General features: G+C 42.4%; 1 protein-coding gene across 1 annotated transcript; it reads right to left on the bottom strand.

The window, feature by feature from the left end:
• Window positions 1-94: 94 nt before the first annotated feature.
• LOC122528606 (neurogenic protein mastermind-like) lies at window positions 95-8998 on the bottom strand. The gene is made up of 4 exons (XM_043653921.1): window positions 8639-8998; window positions 3630-3807; window positions 968-1270; window positions 95-390 (listed from the first exon to the last, which is right to left on the bottom strand). The coding sequence occupies exons 1-4, from the start codon at window positions 8957-8959 to the stop codon at window positions 110-112; spliced, it is 1083 nt and encodes a 360-aa protein (XP_043509856.1). The 5' UTR covers window positions 8960-8998; the 3' UTR covers window positions 95-109.
• Between the last annotated feature and the right edge of the window lie 6056 nt (window positions 8999-15054).

Consider the following 15054-nt stretch of genomic DNA (forward strand, 5'->3'; position numbering starts at 1 on the left):
TATATATATATATATATATATATATATATATATATATATATATATATATATATATATATATATATATATATATATATATATAAAAGCGAGATCCCTCCGCTGGTTGGACTCAAAGAATAATCATCATCCAAAACTCACCGGTTCCGGTACTGTTAACCGAGTTCACTGACGAGGATTGTGACATTTGCATCTGCAGTGACATCTGATTATTACTCTGCTGCATGGCTAATGTCTGTTGCTGGTGTTGCTGCGACAGTAACTGCTGCATCTGAGTGGTATTGGCCATACCCGAGCCAGTGATACCTCCGCTCTGTGAGCGAATCAACTGTTGATGCTGCATCTGCGCGGCGTTCATCTGCATTCCACCCGTACCACCCATGCCGAATCCACCTGGAAATTAAGCATAAGTGAAACGATTTAACACGATGTGTAACACTTTGTTGCAACAACTAGTGTTTGCTTTCTAAAGAAACATAGCGATTGGCTCGTCCATTGGTTCCGCACGAAGCTAGAAATTTAGCTCAACTTAGGCTTACTCTTACTAGTTCGACTCTTTGCCTTGCTATACGGAACTTTAATCTGTTTGTGCCTATCCACGATGATCGATCTATTGCACTATTATCTCGTTAAGACTAAAAAGATAAAATTTCCAAATTCTACAGAAATATAAAATATATAATAGTTACCAATCCGGCGTCTCGTAATATCCAATTAATTGTAAAAAAAAAAAAAAAAACGTAAACAACATCGATTTCACAGCGATCCTTGATATTCCATTTTCTCTCAGCGAGGAAATTAATTCTCAGAGTCAAAGATAACGAAAAGAGCATTCTAACAAGACTCGGCGAGTTGCAACCGATTAACCGAACGAAAAAAAAGTTAATTCGATATCGTTCGCGAAACGGCGATATCACGCGCTAGTGGCCTACTGTGCGCGGGATAGCGGATGTCCCGGGGAGACGCTTACCTTGGTGACCTTGCTGGTTGAATTGCGATCGCATCTGCGCCTGAAAGCCCTGTTGCTGCATCAGAACGTGTCGCCACTCCTGCTGGGCGCCGCGGCCGGCGATACTGTTGCCAAGGCCATCGGGAGGGCCGACGCTGACGTTAGGCGGCCGTTGATTGTTGGTCCTGGGATATCCAAGACGTTGATGCATCTGATGCATCCCGCCGATCGCGGTCATGCCTCCGCCGCCCATGTACATGTTGCCACCGGCGGCGTGCAACGCCTGCTGCTGCTGCTGCGCCATTTGCGGTCTCATCATCGGACCTGCGATGAAAACAAGGGACAAACGAATAGGTTACTTGTTAGCAGAGACATTGCCATTCTTTTAGAGATCTTCTTTGTGAAACTGAGGACAGGACTGACTGTAGTGTAATGTATGAAAAGAGAATTTCAAGATCCTTCCTTCTTTTCCTCGTCGATAAGGAAGATCAAATTTTAGGCACATTAGGGGAACTTGTTACTCGTTGTTCCTTCACGTTTCTTAACGTCGTCGCTGCTCGTTTTAACAATAGTAATTAATAATCAAAAGAAGAGATTTCTCGAGCTTTGTGTTTGCAGAGTGTTCGCACAAAGAAGAAGAGGAAGGAGCTTTCCTCGTTGTAAGTTTATACAGAAAACAATCAGTCTCCGGCGAGATTTACGACCAGCGAAACAGACGATTGAATCGAAGAGGGCGGTGATCGATCGCGAGGAAACGTCTCTTCATTCTGGTTAGCCAGATACGCGAAGAAGACACGTATTGCGATGGAAACGTAGCGCCTTTAATGCACTGCGGATTTTCGTTTGGATAGAATCTTATGAAAGTGGCTCCGAGCAGATCGATAGAGGAGTCTCGTACGAGCCACGCGGTGTATAAGAATATTTACGATCCCCTTTCCACCCCTCCCCACTCACTGCTACACACCTATAGTTGGTTCTCGTTCTCGTTCCTCCTAGCCTGGAGCGGATCCAGCCGAGAGATCGGGTTCATTTCCTCTGGATACTTACCCAACCAGAGTGGTTAAGAAGTGTGTAAACATTATTCGAATGGACGATCCGCGTCCGGTCAAATATTTTTCCACGATTATTCGCCATTTACTCTTCGCGTTCTCCCCACTCGATTTGGGTTAGGTATCCCTGTGCAATCGGAATAATCCAGTAATCGAGATTACTCGCGTGGAGTAATCCAACGGAAAATGCGTTTCATTACGTTTCGTTTTACTTCCAAGGATTCCCGAATCTCCGTCAAAAGAGGATGAGTTTACCCTCGGTTGGTCCGACGGCTGAAACTCTCTGAGAAAAGCTCAAAGTCTGCGTACACATCTATATAACGTACGCAGGAGGATTTTCAATTTTCGTTTTTCTTTTTATTAATGCACAGGAGCGTGTTTCAACGTACGTTTCGAGTGAAACTCGAGAAGGGGGAAACCCAATCGAGAAAGGAAAGAAATCGAAATAGTCGAACGCGTACTCGAAAGAGCACTCGTCGTTTCGGCGAAAGACGAAAGAATCGATAGCAGCGGCCAGCTTCTCATTACCCTAAGTGCCTTCCGACTCCGGCTGGTACATATGAAAGTGACGCAACCGTCGCCACTGTCAGCGTAAAAAGCGAAACAGAGGATTGGATCGCGCCGACGCGGTTAATTTCCACTTTTACCAACGTGTACGCATACATATTTGCTCGCTCTCCCCCCTCGGTGTACACGATCGGTGTGCTTTACTCCTTCTCTCACTTCTTCCCTCTTCTCTTTGTTCGAAACTTATTTTCTAAATTACATCACTCAAGGAATAATCAAAAGCTTCGCAACGAATATAAAAATTCTAACGAGAAGTTGTATTTTTTTTAAATTACAGTGACACAGTTACGAAGATTCCACGCGAACAACGTGCTGGATTTCTTATATAAAAGGAGAGAAAATTTGGCAATATTGCATCTCACTTTACTGTGAAAGAAATTTTGATAAACTCGACTGTAGTAACTTCAATTTCAATCCTCGAATGTATAATACGTACAGTGGCTCCAAGCTTTCGTGTGAGGATACTCCGAAACCGAGCCGAAAAATTGTTGACACTTTAAAGTACTGTAACTTCGTAAAAAAAGATCGTAGAACAGTCGAATCGAGCTCATTTTAAAGCGTGAAGCTTCTACTTTTACACTGCTGAGTTTGTTTCTTACAAAGATGTTTTATAATATTATAACAGGAGGTGAGCAAAAGCTTTTCTCAAAATTTTGCAAATTCAAACATCAATCTTTTTATAATTACCATAAATCTACCATAGTTTTTGTAACAATTCCTTAATATTTGTCGTACGATTTTTCCTCACGAAGTTACTAAACGTACCACACCTGGTCAAGTAACCATTATCAAAAAAATTCATTGTTATTTCTTTCGTTCATTTAACTTTTAATGTATAATTTTCTTTCTTACTATGAAAAAGTGATTTTATCCATTTTTCTCAGTGTCAAGTTCACGATTATCCTCTCGTAAAAATATTTTTTTTTACGAAATTTCATTTACGATAGGAAATTATAGATGTATATAAAATAGCGTTCAAAAATATCAAAAATATTTACAAGAACATTTTGGAGTTGTCGTTACATGGAAATGAAGAGTTATAACGATTCGCAATGCGATGCACTCACCTGAAGGTGGCATAGGCTGTTGCGTAACCCTGCGCATAGGTCCAGCATTGGGAAACCTAGCCTGCTGACCCATGCCGATGCCAGCGTGCATCATTTGGGCCTGAGCCGCTTTGTATTCGGGAGGCGGTGGTCTCACGCCACCCATTCCTCCGGCCATATGCTGTTGTTGTTGCATCACCTGAAACACCAAGCAAACAATGGATTTCAATTACATTAAATCACGTGTTTCGGGGCACTGTAACTCCGAGTCGGAGCCCGCCGCCCATAGTACCGCGCTATTGTGTTATCAGAACGAGTTGCGTACCAACAGTTCGCAGGTTTGAAGTTATTTTTGCGAATAAAAATGGAATGATATTGTTTGCTGTAAAAGTCAGCGGTTGGAACTGAAAATTTTGGCAGAATTTTGGAAAAGTTCGAAAAGGAGACTTAATAAAAATTAAAAAAGAAAGAAAAAAGAAAGAAAACGTAACATAATGATAGTTTCACTTATTTGAGAATTTACTAGTTTTCACATACTTTTCAGATAGATTAAAATAAAATATTCCATTCCTTTAAATGTTCCAACATGCTCTGATATCCTAATTTTTTTCTAGTAAAAGAGAATATTTTATTCTAGCCAATATACACGAGTTTAAGACGTACAAGCTCTGTCAGGACACCTGCTGCCTGCTGGCTAATCGCAGGTAGCATGAGACGGCAACGGAATGGAGGATGAAGAACACGACGTAAGATTTGACTGGCAAGTTGACTTGGACGACAATAAGGAACGAGTTAGAAAGCTGGTCGACAGATTCCACAGGGAATAATTGCAACTCAGCTCACGGCACGCATCGATGACTCGTTACGAGTGGCATTGTCGTCGAGCTGGCGAGCGCGGAAGTTCCATCGGCCTGTCGTTGCACAAGCCCCCCGTGGATTGCATTTCTACTTCCTGGTGTTACGCGACTAGCGACGAAAGCCCGCGTACGCGACGACGACAATGAAGACAGAAAAGCAACCGGAGACAGTAGCCACACGTTTTCCTCATTACCAGCCGAGATATACAATCGCTATGTTCCTCCGCCATTTTCACCTCGCCTTTCACCCTTTTGATTTATCCTGCATTTATTTATTCTCTTTTTCAAGTACACGGTAAATTCTACTGTTTTAATTATTATCAATTCAATTATTAATTCATTATTGTTAATTTAAATATTATCAATTATTAATCAATGTTAATTATTATTTAATTATTTTCCAGCACACGATAAATTCTACTGTTTTAATTATTATTAATTCCTAAATCTTTAAATTATCAATTCTTAATTAAGATATCTGTTCTTCCATTACGTTAAATTCTCATTTATTTTAAATCGTAAGTGTGGATTAAAGGAGGTCTTTTATTTTTAATTAGGATTAGATTCCTCGTGTTCCTTTTTCGCATTTTGAGAATTGTTTGATCGACGTGATGCTCGCTACTCCCAAGTTTTCTATCTACGTGTGGAAATACGTGCAAAACCAGAGCACTCTCTCCAGCTGAAGGAGAAGAAATCTGTCTGTCGTTGGACGAGCAAGAGCCAGCGATTAGGCGAGCACCATCTTGTTGTTCTCACAACGAGCTTCTGCTGAACGTAGGAAACGTTCGTAAAATCGACACGTAGTAATTTCACGCGCGTTCCTCCACCGATCCGTGCTCGAGAATACGGAAGTGAATGGTTCTCCACAGATTGACTCTCGACCGAGTCGCTCGTAATCGCAAGCTCAATAATTCACCTCGAAATTTCTCACACTTTGAAATTATTAAGTTTTCACCCCTAAAAAAATTTCTATCCGATCGAGAAACAAGAATGGAAAGAAACATCTCGCCGTGGACTTTGATCTCTTTGATAACGTTTCGCGGATCGTTCATTGGTATCGCGTTGAAACTACTCGACAGGCAACAGATCTTCGTTTTTCATCGATAATCGAGGAAGCCTTCGCCAACGTTCTCACGGCAATTAGAGACGCGATTGCACTTCACGGTAGTTCGGTTACATAGAAAGTGACCCAGGTGCTCGACCCTGGTTGCAATCTGCGAAAAATCTCCCCTCATTTTGTAACGCGATTCCAAACGATTCCCCGCGGTGAACATCGAGAACGAGCGATTATCAAACGATCTGGTATTTAACTCCTCAACCTGTACGCGCGTTTCGTTTCGTTCCGTTGTAACGAGTCGAACGAAGAAAGAAGGAAGACGATGATACTGCCGATACAAAGGCCGAGCAGGAAGGAGAAGAAGAAGAAGAAGAAAAAGAAGAAGAAGAAGAAGAAAGAGCGGCCAACTCGACGCTGATGAAGCATGACTAACCAATTGTACGAAACCTACAATTAGTAACTGGAGCACGATCAGAGAGTTGCGTTCGATACCTTAACGTCGTTAAAGTAATACTCGGTATTACAACTGAGTCACTCGTTAATAAATCGCGCGGCGTGCTCGCGAGCGGGGAAACGTGACCGCGCCACGAGAGAACACGTTGCGATCTATAAATCGCAAATAATTTCACTCTGCTCGTCCGCGATTTTCTCGCAGTGTGCTCCCCTCGATGAGAGGAAGCTGATAAATTACCGTGATTCGTTATTCCTTGATGTTTGTATTTCCCCACCCACCCGATCTCGTTTTCTCAATGATAGGAACGAATGGAATTGTTAATGATATTTTGAGAGATACGTCAGACGTATTGCGTTAAATGTTTACGGCAGATTTTAGCTGACTGAGAACAGAGGAAACATTCAACGCTGTTACGTCAAAAGAAACGCGGCAACGGTAAAAAGTTCCTTTTAAATTATTCATTCTTCGAACAGTTTACGAATTAATTTATATAGCGCCATTTCAAAAAAAAATAAAAAAATAAAAAAAGAGCGGCATGTAAATGAGAAGGATGAGCTCGTTCGCCGCTTTCATCGATGAAAGATCAATTGTTAACCGGTACGATGTAAAATGTGAAATATCGTGTCAGAGAATTATCATAGAGAAGAATTTGACAAATTTAAAAGTCGTCGATTTTTTTTTATCGAAGGAACGTTGAACAACAAGCGATCTCGGTGTCTCGACTTGCGTGATCTGACGTTCAATTGTGCTTTAACAACATTTTTTCAATAGCTAGGCGTTCGAGGGGATAATTCGTGGAAGGAGGCGATCCAGTGACGGTAATTGAGCTCGTGGACACAGTTTCTTCGGATGCAAATTGGAAATGCATAAAAGATGAAGAACACGGTGCCGGACAAGATGTAAATGACTGCATGCAAATGTTGTCTGATTGCAAAGTTGCCGGCGTTACATTATACCTCGAATAACTGGAACAACAGACACGATACAAGCAAACGTCATCTCCTTTCTTCTCGCCTTTTTCCGCTTTTCCTCCCCCCTCTTTCGTTTTTCTTCGCGTCGACACCAAGAACAATAACTTTACGCGCGAATAAAATCTGCAAGTTTTGAACGACGTAATTCGTAAAGATGTCGAACTAATGCTATGCAATTTAAAACGCTAGCAAGCTGAGATACGCGCGCGCGTGTATATATGCGAGTGCTGTTTATGGAAAGAAAAGCAGAATCGATTTGCACGTGCAAATGCCTTCACGATGATGACTTCTTCGTGTACACACGTTCGCTCATTAGCAATTCACCGTGTTTATTTCGAGCCGCAGCTCGATTGCGTCAGAAGGAAATAATATTTAAATCGAATAAAAAATAAATTTTGAACGAAGAGATTCAGAGATCCTGATTGCAAAAGCTTCCGTTTTCGTGGTTCTTCGATTGAAACACATGAATGAATTCTAATAATAAATCTAACGGCGTGTTTAAGTGACAAGAGAATCGGTTACGAAGCTCTCTACACAACAGGATTATTATTCGCAAGTTGCACTTCCTAGTTAAATACATTCTCGTCTATTCTTTTACGGTCTTAAATTGTTCATAACGTACAATTGAGGATCATACATAAATTGTTCGTAACGTACGAGTTGAAATTCACTGTGTATAAAATGACCGCGTGAAAACGTAAATTGCAAACGCAACGAGAAGTCACACGCGACGAAACTCGAATATCGCGTACGAACGACGACGAGGGAACCGCAACAATTTCACTCGATTGACCTCTCCCTCCGTGCAAGCACCGGCAGTGCAAACCGCATTCGTAAATAACGCAAGTAAGAGCAGGATATCTTGCTCAGCCGCGATAACACCAGACATTATGTTTTCTCCAGGAAGTGTACGCGAACGAAGATTTTCCCGGGCTGCAGGAAAAGTTTCCATTCATTGTTCCGCGGCTTCCAAGACGCCTGTCCTATTTACGTCGCTTCTTTCAGCACGACAGAGCAGAGAAGTTGCAAAGGAGCCCACGATACCTGTTGCACGCCCATCGCCGGATACCGACTTAATGTTTCGAATAACGCGCCCTCCCCGCGATTCCGCGCACTCTCGCTTCTTCTCTTTTCTCTCTCCGTTTTCTTTTTCTCCCTTCCCTTTTTGCTCGAGGCAAGCTTTCGCGAATCGCGATTTTTAAAGAGATTTAAAGAGAAACTCTCATTTATCTCCGTTTAATACTCTGAATTGATAAAGTTAAACGAACGCCGAGGAAAAGAAAAGGAGAATTCCACTTCAAGTTTCTTCGTAATGTCAAATGAAAATATCAATCGCCAATTGATAATCCCATAACCACAGTGACGATCGCAATCACAATCCTGGTATAATTCCATCCAAGAACAACCCCGTTTCGCTTATTAAAATTAAAATTCACCCGATCGGCCGTCAGATTAAGCTAAAATCGTCTCTCACGTATCAATTCTCCTCGTCCCTGCGCCTGCGAAACAGCGTTTTCCATTACCTGTAGATAAACATCTTACCATTGGCTTACCATTAGGTAATTAAACCATTAGCCAGCGGCCGGTTCACACCCCCGAGACTCGTGCGTCGCACGATACGAAAGGTCAAGATAAGCGTAGAATGTGGAAAATTCCCGATCGATAGTAAAACAGGTGGAACAGAGACGTACCTGCTGTGCGCGCATCAGCTGCTGCTGCTGAAGGATCTTGGCGTGTTGGTGCTGATCCACCTGATTCGGCGGCACTTGCTGAGGGTGGTTGCGTGCAGCGGCAGCGGCGGCCGGTTGGGAAACACCGCCAGCGGCTGCCGCCGCAGCCCTCTGTCTCAGACTCTGCTGCGTGAAGTTGATCGTTTGAGACTGAGAGACTGAGCAATAGGTGTCCGTCTGGCCGGCCGGTCCCGATTGATTTTGGTTCTGTTGTTGATTGAAGTACATGCCTTGTTGAGCCGCTACAGACACCACTGGCTTCAGATCGCCCGTTAGCTGCATGTGCTGACCCGCCGACACCTGGAAATTTAACGAGATTTTTCACGTTAATAACTGACTGATCCTGACTCTGCGAGAGAGAGAGAGAGAGAGAGAGAGAGAGAGAAATTAAACACCACATATAATTCCATGACTGAAATTCTATAAAAATCAATTCGACGCTAATTCGCTGACAGAGTCCGCTGCACTGTGCGGATTCATTCATCAAATCGTAATTTTATCGAAGTATCTCGATTACTTTTTAACTCTTTTGCCGCGGGGAAAAAAAAAAAAAAAAACGAGAGCGGGCACAAAGGGCTGGACAAAGGCGAATTTTATTGCGTTTCGGTAACAACCCGTCCCATAGTGATCGTGCACGCGCTCGGGTATGATTTGGCTTGTTAAAGGTATGATCCATGGTCGAACGTAGATCAGATCGACCGGTGCTTTTCATCCAGGGTTGCAGAGGCGGACAACGGGGATCGCCACGGGCGGGCTGGAATTTGGTTTCTAGCAAAAAAGCGGCGAACAAGTGGCGACTATTGTCCTGTCGTCGCTCCGTTGTCCGGTCAATGATACAAAATGGCTACCGTTCTTCAATATCTCATCCACCGACTGGCGCGGGAGAAAAGGACAAAGGGAGGGAAGCAGAAGGCACGAAACACAGTCCTGTGTACGGCTTCGATGACTCTTGACCCCCGACAATCGAATCGTGGTAATCTAGTCCGACTCTTCGAGCTTCCCTCCGCCGGTTTTCTACCGTCCAACGTGGGTTCTTAATTGTAATCTTTTAACGAAACTGTCACTCTAGGGTATAGTGTGAACAGTACGTTCCAAGTAGATCATGGATTTTTGTGCAAATTCATACTCTTGAGAATTTGATTCAAGGAAAAGGACCTATCAAGTGTTATTAACCTCTTGCCACGCACGTCGAGAATTTTTTGGTCCCAAAATCGCAATATTTTTTTCAATTTTAAGTATATTTAAGTGTAACCTAAGCAAAACAAATAAATTTATTACTTTTGAATAATTTCTATCCAGTGATATCGTACCGACGAGTTCAAAAAGAAAGGTCACTCGTTATGGTCCGCAATCAGTTGCCAGCGCAAGTGGTTAAAGCACCCCGTAGCTTGAATATTTTACATTATTTTTTTTTTTTTTTTTTTTCCTTTCATATTTCGTGCAATTTTTGCACTTTCGAATTTCTTTCGTGCGTAAATGCACAAAAATGGAAATGAAATTTCTGTTCTGTTAATCGCACATCGCAAAAAAGGAAAAAAAAAAACGGAAGTGGAAATTATAGTCAGACTACTAAGCGACGAAGCATCGCGTTCTGCGAATTGGACTCGCGCGAAATATTGGATAATGAGAACACACGGCATTCCTCTTTGGCCTCGGACCACTTATTGGCTGCCTCCAGCAATCCTTTGTTCGTACGCACTATATGGAAATTGCCCCGATCCGGTACCTCGTCGGTACTTTATTATAGCGAGCGACTTATGACCGACGTGGCTGTGCCTAAGTATCACAAGGTCTTGGGCGCGTGCACCGGCTACGCATAATCGAGCCAAGCCTCGATCGTCTTCTATAAATATCAAATTTTTGGTCCTACCAAGTCTCTAAATATATCTTGCGCGCGATCGAATCGGGACACACCTTTGTATCGCTACTTTCTTTCTCCCGTTTTCTTCTCTCGATGCGACCGAATTGGTGCAAATGTAGAAGAAGATCGTTTGAACGTCTCAAAGAGATCAGATACATCAACGTGCGCAATTATTTTCATTTACTGACTCGCCATTGTTCAAAACGGAATCATCTTTTGAGAAATAACGCATTTTTCCCCCTATTGGTTAAGAGTTATAGAACTTTATAATTAATTAATATTTATTATTATATGCAATTATTTTATACAATAAATAAACGATTTTTAGAAATTGCGACAATACAATTTACGATTATTTATTTCTGTCAAAGATGTTACTTGCTAGAAACAGCCCTTACGCGTTACTCGAATTACTTTTTGAAATTACTTTTAAACAAAGATTTGAAATTACTTTTAAACAAAATAAAAATCAACGGCAAAGTCTCCCTGTGAAACGAAACACGAGCATTTCGATGCACTCGCTAGAGAGCAAAATATTTGAATACCGAAAGATGGTCTCGGTTATTCTAGGATATTTCTGCATGGTCACGCCGCCATTTCACCGAGACAACGACGACTTTGCGCCCTTTTGCGCGAGCCATGCCGCGAATAATCTTCATTACGGGCAATTAGCGACTCGACGCTTGCGGACCTCCTGTTTCGACGTCGTTCCGCGCCGCTCGTTTCACCCTTGCTAACTACCATTGTGTCAGGTGCCGCGAAAATTTGTAAATAATTCCTTCTCGTGGAATCTGGCCGTGCGACTGCAGCTCGGTTTGTTGTTTCATGCTTACGGGAGGCAATTTTGGCGGTAAACTTCTCGAGAGATCAACGTTAAGAGGTTTCGAAGGAAGGAAAAAAGTTATCTAGTATCTCGGTCGAATTTAAACAGAAATTCTGAGAAAGATGAATCTGTATTTCATTAAATAAAATATGAAATATGAAAAATTATGTAAGATATAGTTCTTTCTCAACAAATGAACTTTGAACGTAAATTCTCGAGTATAGAAAACTATACGTAATCGCATCTTCATTAAGTATATCACATAGTAATGCCACTCACACTCAGCTATATCTATCCATATGACAACAATAATCAATGCACTTTGAAATGCACTTTGTTCATGATCATCACAGACAAACTATCTTAGCAGACCACTGTATTATTAAACTTATCATTCTCGTTTCTAATTACCATTATCCAACCTTCCTTCTTGTCGGTTAAATCTCTCCTGCATGATCTAGGCTCCAGCCAACTTAATAATCGACAAATTAATAAATTAATTGACCATGTATAAAAGCATCCTATCATTTCAGCCGAATTAAACTAAACCAATTGACTTGATATCAAGTCTCAGTATCAACTGGGGATCGATCAAAGAAAGGATGATGATCGATGATGGACGTTCGACTCATTAACGACAATGTGAGAAAATTTTACGTACTTCAAAATTAAAAACCAAAATATATATCTTCCTCTTGCATAATTGTATAGCGACAGAAAAAAAAAAAAAAACATTAGCAGTAGAAAGTTAAATTGAAGAAATGCTAGAACTTTGTAACAGTTTAATAGTCTACAAATGCTTCCACAAATCTAAGTTTTGACTCCCTAAATGATTTATCCAAACCTTTTTTCCCTCACTTTCTCATAATCCTTAACAGCAATGAAATTTTAAACTGAAGAAATCTTAGTGTCTTCTAATATTACCTACGACAGTTCTAGATATCTAGGAAATTTTGCTATAAAAGTGCTGGGCATCTAGAGTTCTACATATCTACGGAATTTTACAGTACTTACGAATCTAAAATCCTTCGATCACCAAGTTTCTTTTTCCTGCATGATGCATCCCTGACTCGTTTCTTACAGAAAAGAAAATAAAAGAAAAAAAAAAAAAGGAGAACGTAGGAGGTTAAATTGCAGGGGACCATCACGTAATCCGCATTGTCTCGCGGAAACGAGCAACCGTGCACGAGTTAGGAGGGAGCGGAAATACCGTAGGCTTTTAGTTATGACGCCGTAGGAGAAAGCTCGTACCCTGGCCAGGTCGCGCATAATTAGCCTAAATCACGACGGGATGTCCCGGTGGGAGCTGCTGGCCGCGACATCTGCATAGCACGTGTCTTGTTATCCGCTGCTTACGGGGGTCGGAGAGTTTTGGCGAAACTACCGCAGCCTCCGCGGACAAGGACGAGTTCCCGACCATTCAAGCTGGAATACTAATATGCAGAATGGAGTCTGAAGCGAGGAACACCTTCCACAGGACGCTGGTCGAGATTCAGAGACAGTTTATGGTCGCGCCTCGCGCCTCCGATGATTATTGTCGCTTGCGTGTTTGTGAATCGAAACTCGGCGCGAGTCCTGTCAATCTCATCCGATCGCACCAATTTTTGGAATATTTATTCTTTTACTCCTTTCGCGAGGGGAAATTCGCGAGGGTCCGTTTTATTTTTACTATTTAAGTTTTTGAAATCTTCCTTCGAAGAGCTTCTGTTACGGAAAATAAATAAATTAAACGAACGATGCATAAAAAAAAAAAATAGCCGCCTTTCTTCACAACGTCGCCAATGAGAATCCTCGACGGATGCGTTCCGTTTCATCGGACGAAATACCACGTTCGATGCACTCGCTGGTGGAAGTAAATCGAGAGGGATCGAAAGAGAGTTTAATGGTGTTGAAACAGGTTGATGAATGTAGCGCGAAATTGATGAACTCAAGTAGAGATGAGAGTGATTTGATTTAGAATGCTTGATTGGCGCGGATATTTAGTTTCTGGAACGCCGATGTCGCAGGAATAATTAATTTCGTTTTGGGTAATCGTAGGGGGATGATCGAGAAAGACGATAGTCGAAAGATTTATATAAATTAGATTGACTGGAGAGAAAGGGACTGGCGGCGATGAGTCACCAAAGTTGAAAGAAGAAAACCAACAGATTAATCCTACAGTCAAGATATCGTCAAGATCCTCTGGCTTCTTCTTCGAGAAATTTCTTACACGCTCGCATTTCCCCTAACGTCGATCAAGCACTGCCCCTTTTTTCCACGATGAAACACGAAGGAGCGTGGAAAAGCGAGAACATTCACCGCGCGAATAACTACAGCGAGAGCAGAGAGTATGGAAGAAGCATGACAGTGTAGCAAAATCGAGCGTATTCCCAGCATTTGCAAATCGAGCATCATTTAATGACGAACGGCGACCATTAACGATCGGCGCGTGTTCCTCGAACGATTCCGCATCGTGTGCATACCTCCACGTGAACAGGAGGAGGCTTATCGATCGATGGCTGGTATCCCGGAGGGGCAGCAGCCATAAGCGCGGTTGCACGCGTTGCACCCGTGATACGCGTGTGTTTCGCATAATCGCCATCTTTGCCGCTGTATGGCTTGCCTGTGTGCCAGCCGGGTCAATTGGCGAACGCGAGAGCGGCAGGCAGGTTGACAAACCTGTTACGGATGACATTTGGCTGCAAGTATTCCAGGTATCTGAAATTAGAGGCTGCCTCGGCTATTAGTTATTAATTACACGAACGGTTAGCGCCGTCTCGTGTAATTAATAATATCCATTCGAGCTCGGTGATTGCGACTGACTAAGCGCCACCGTTATCGATCTCAGGAATACCGTGCACCTGTGTGCGCTCTGTGTATTCGCGTTCCCTCTCTCCCTCTCTCTTCCTCTCTCTCTCTCTCTCTCTCTCTCTCTCTCTCTCTCTCTCTCGTATTAGACGAGTTTCAGATAGATAAATTTTAGGCAACTTTGCTGCGCTTTATTTTCGTTGTACGATCTTTGACTTGAAAATTGCAGATTCGATCGGTCGATCGCTCAGATGGTTAAAAATTAAATCTCGAAACGATTTCTAATTGGTCCAACTTGAAGGTTCATTCATCCGCCTATTCAACTCGAGCGCAAGTTAGAAGTTGCGAAATTTCAAAAAATTTTCCAAAATCCTTCAACTTTGACAAGTAGATCCTACGTGAAAATTAAGCGACAAATACGATTCTTTTGATATTAATCATTGGACACAATACCAAATCATCGATCGTTCTTACTAGCACCGACGGAATGTAAATAAGAAACGAAAAAGAATCAGTTGTATCGCCAAGTTACGAGTCCCACTGTGTGTTGAGCACAGTAGCCTGACTCACGAGCAAGAATTCCGCGAGAATCGCGTCGCGACTAATATCACGGTGCGGTAATCGCTAATCATAGCGCTCGCGACTTGCATCGCGAGCACGTTCTCGTTGAAGGATATACTACCGGGGGACGACAAATTAGTAGGTCTTTCGGCTTCTGATTTTCGATCGTAGTTGGGCAGTAACGGCCGCGGTGAGGACAGACACGTTGGTAGTTACGAAGAACGAAATGGAGGCGCTGGTTTTGTAACATCTACCAACAGAGGTGAATACGGCCGGGGCATGGGAAGTGAAACCGAACATAGAACTACTCCGGAGGTTGTTGAAAATCGCTTCCACTACTATTTT

Source organism: Frieseomelitta varia, unplaced genomic scaffold (assembly GCF_011392965.1).
Source record: "Frieseomelitta varia isolate USP_RPSP 00005682 unplaced genomic scaffold, Fvar_1.2 scaffold_122, whole genome shotgun sequence".
NCBI lineage: Eukaryota > Metazoa > Arthropoda > Insecta > Hymenoptera > Apidae > Frieseomelitta > Frieseomelitta varia.

What these genes read in the sequence shown, in the direction of transcription:
- LOC122528606 (XM_043653921.1), bottom strand. Translation starts at nt 8,959, where the DNA reads ATGCAGCTAACGGGCGATCTGAAGCCAGTGGTGTCTGTAGCGGCTCAA. An exon ending in ACAGCCTATGCCACCTTCAG is followed by an intron (nt 1,271 to 3,629) that starts GTGAGTGCATCG and finishes TTTTCATCGCAG; the next exon opens with GTCCGATGATGAGACCGCAA. An exon ending in CAACCAGCAAGGTCACCAAG is followed by an intron (nt 391 to 967) that starts GTAAGCGTCTCC and finishes CTTAATTTCCAG; the next exon opens with GTGGATTCGGCATGGGTGGT.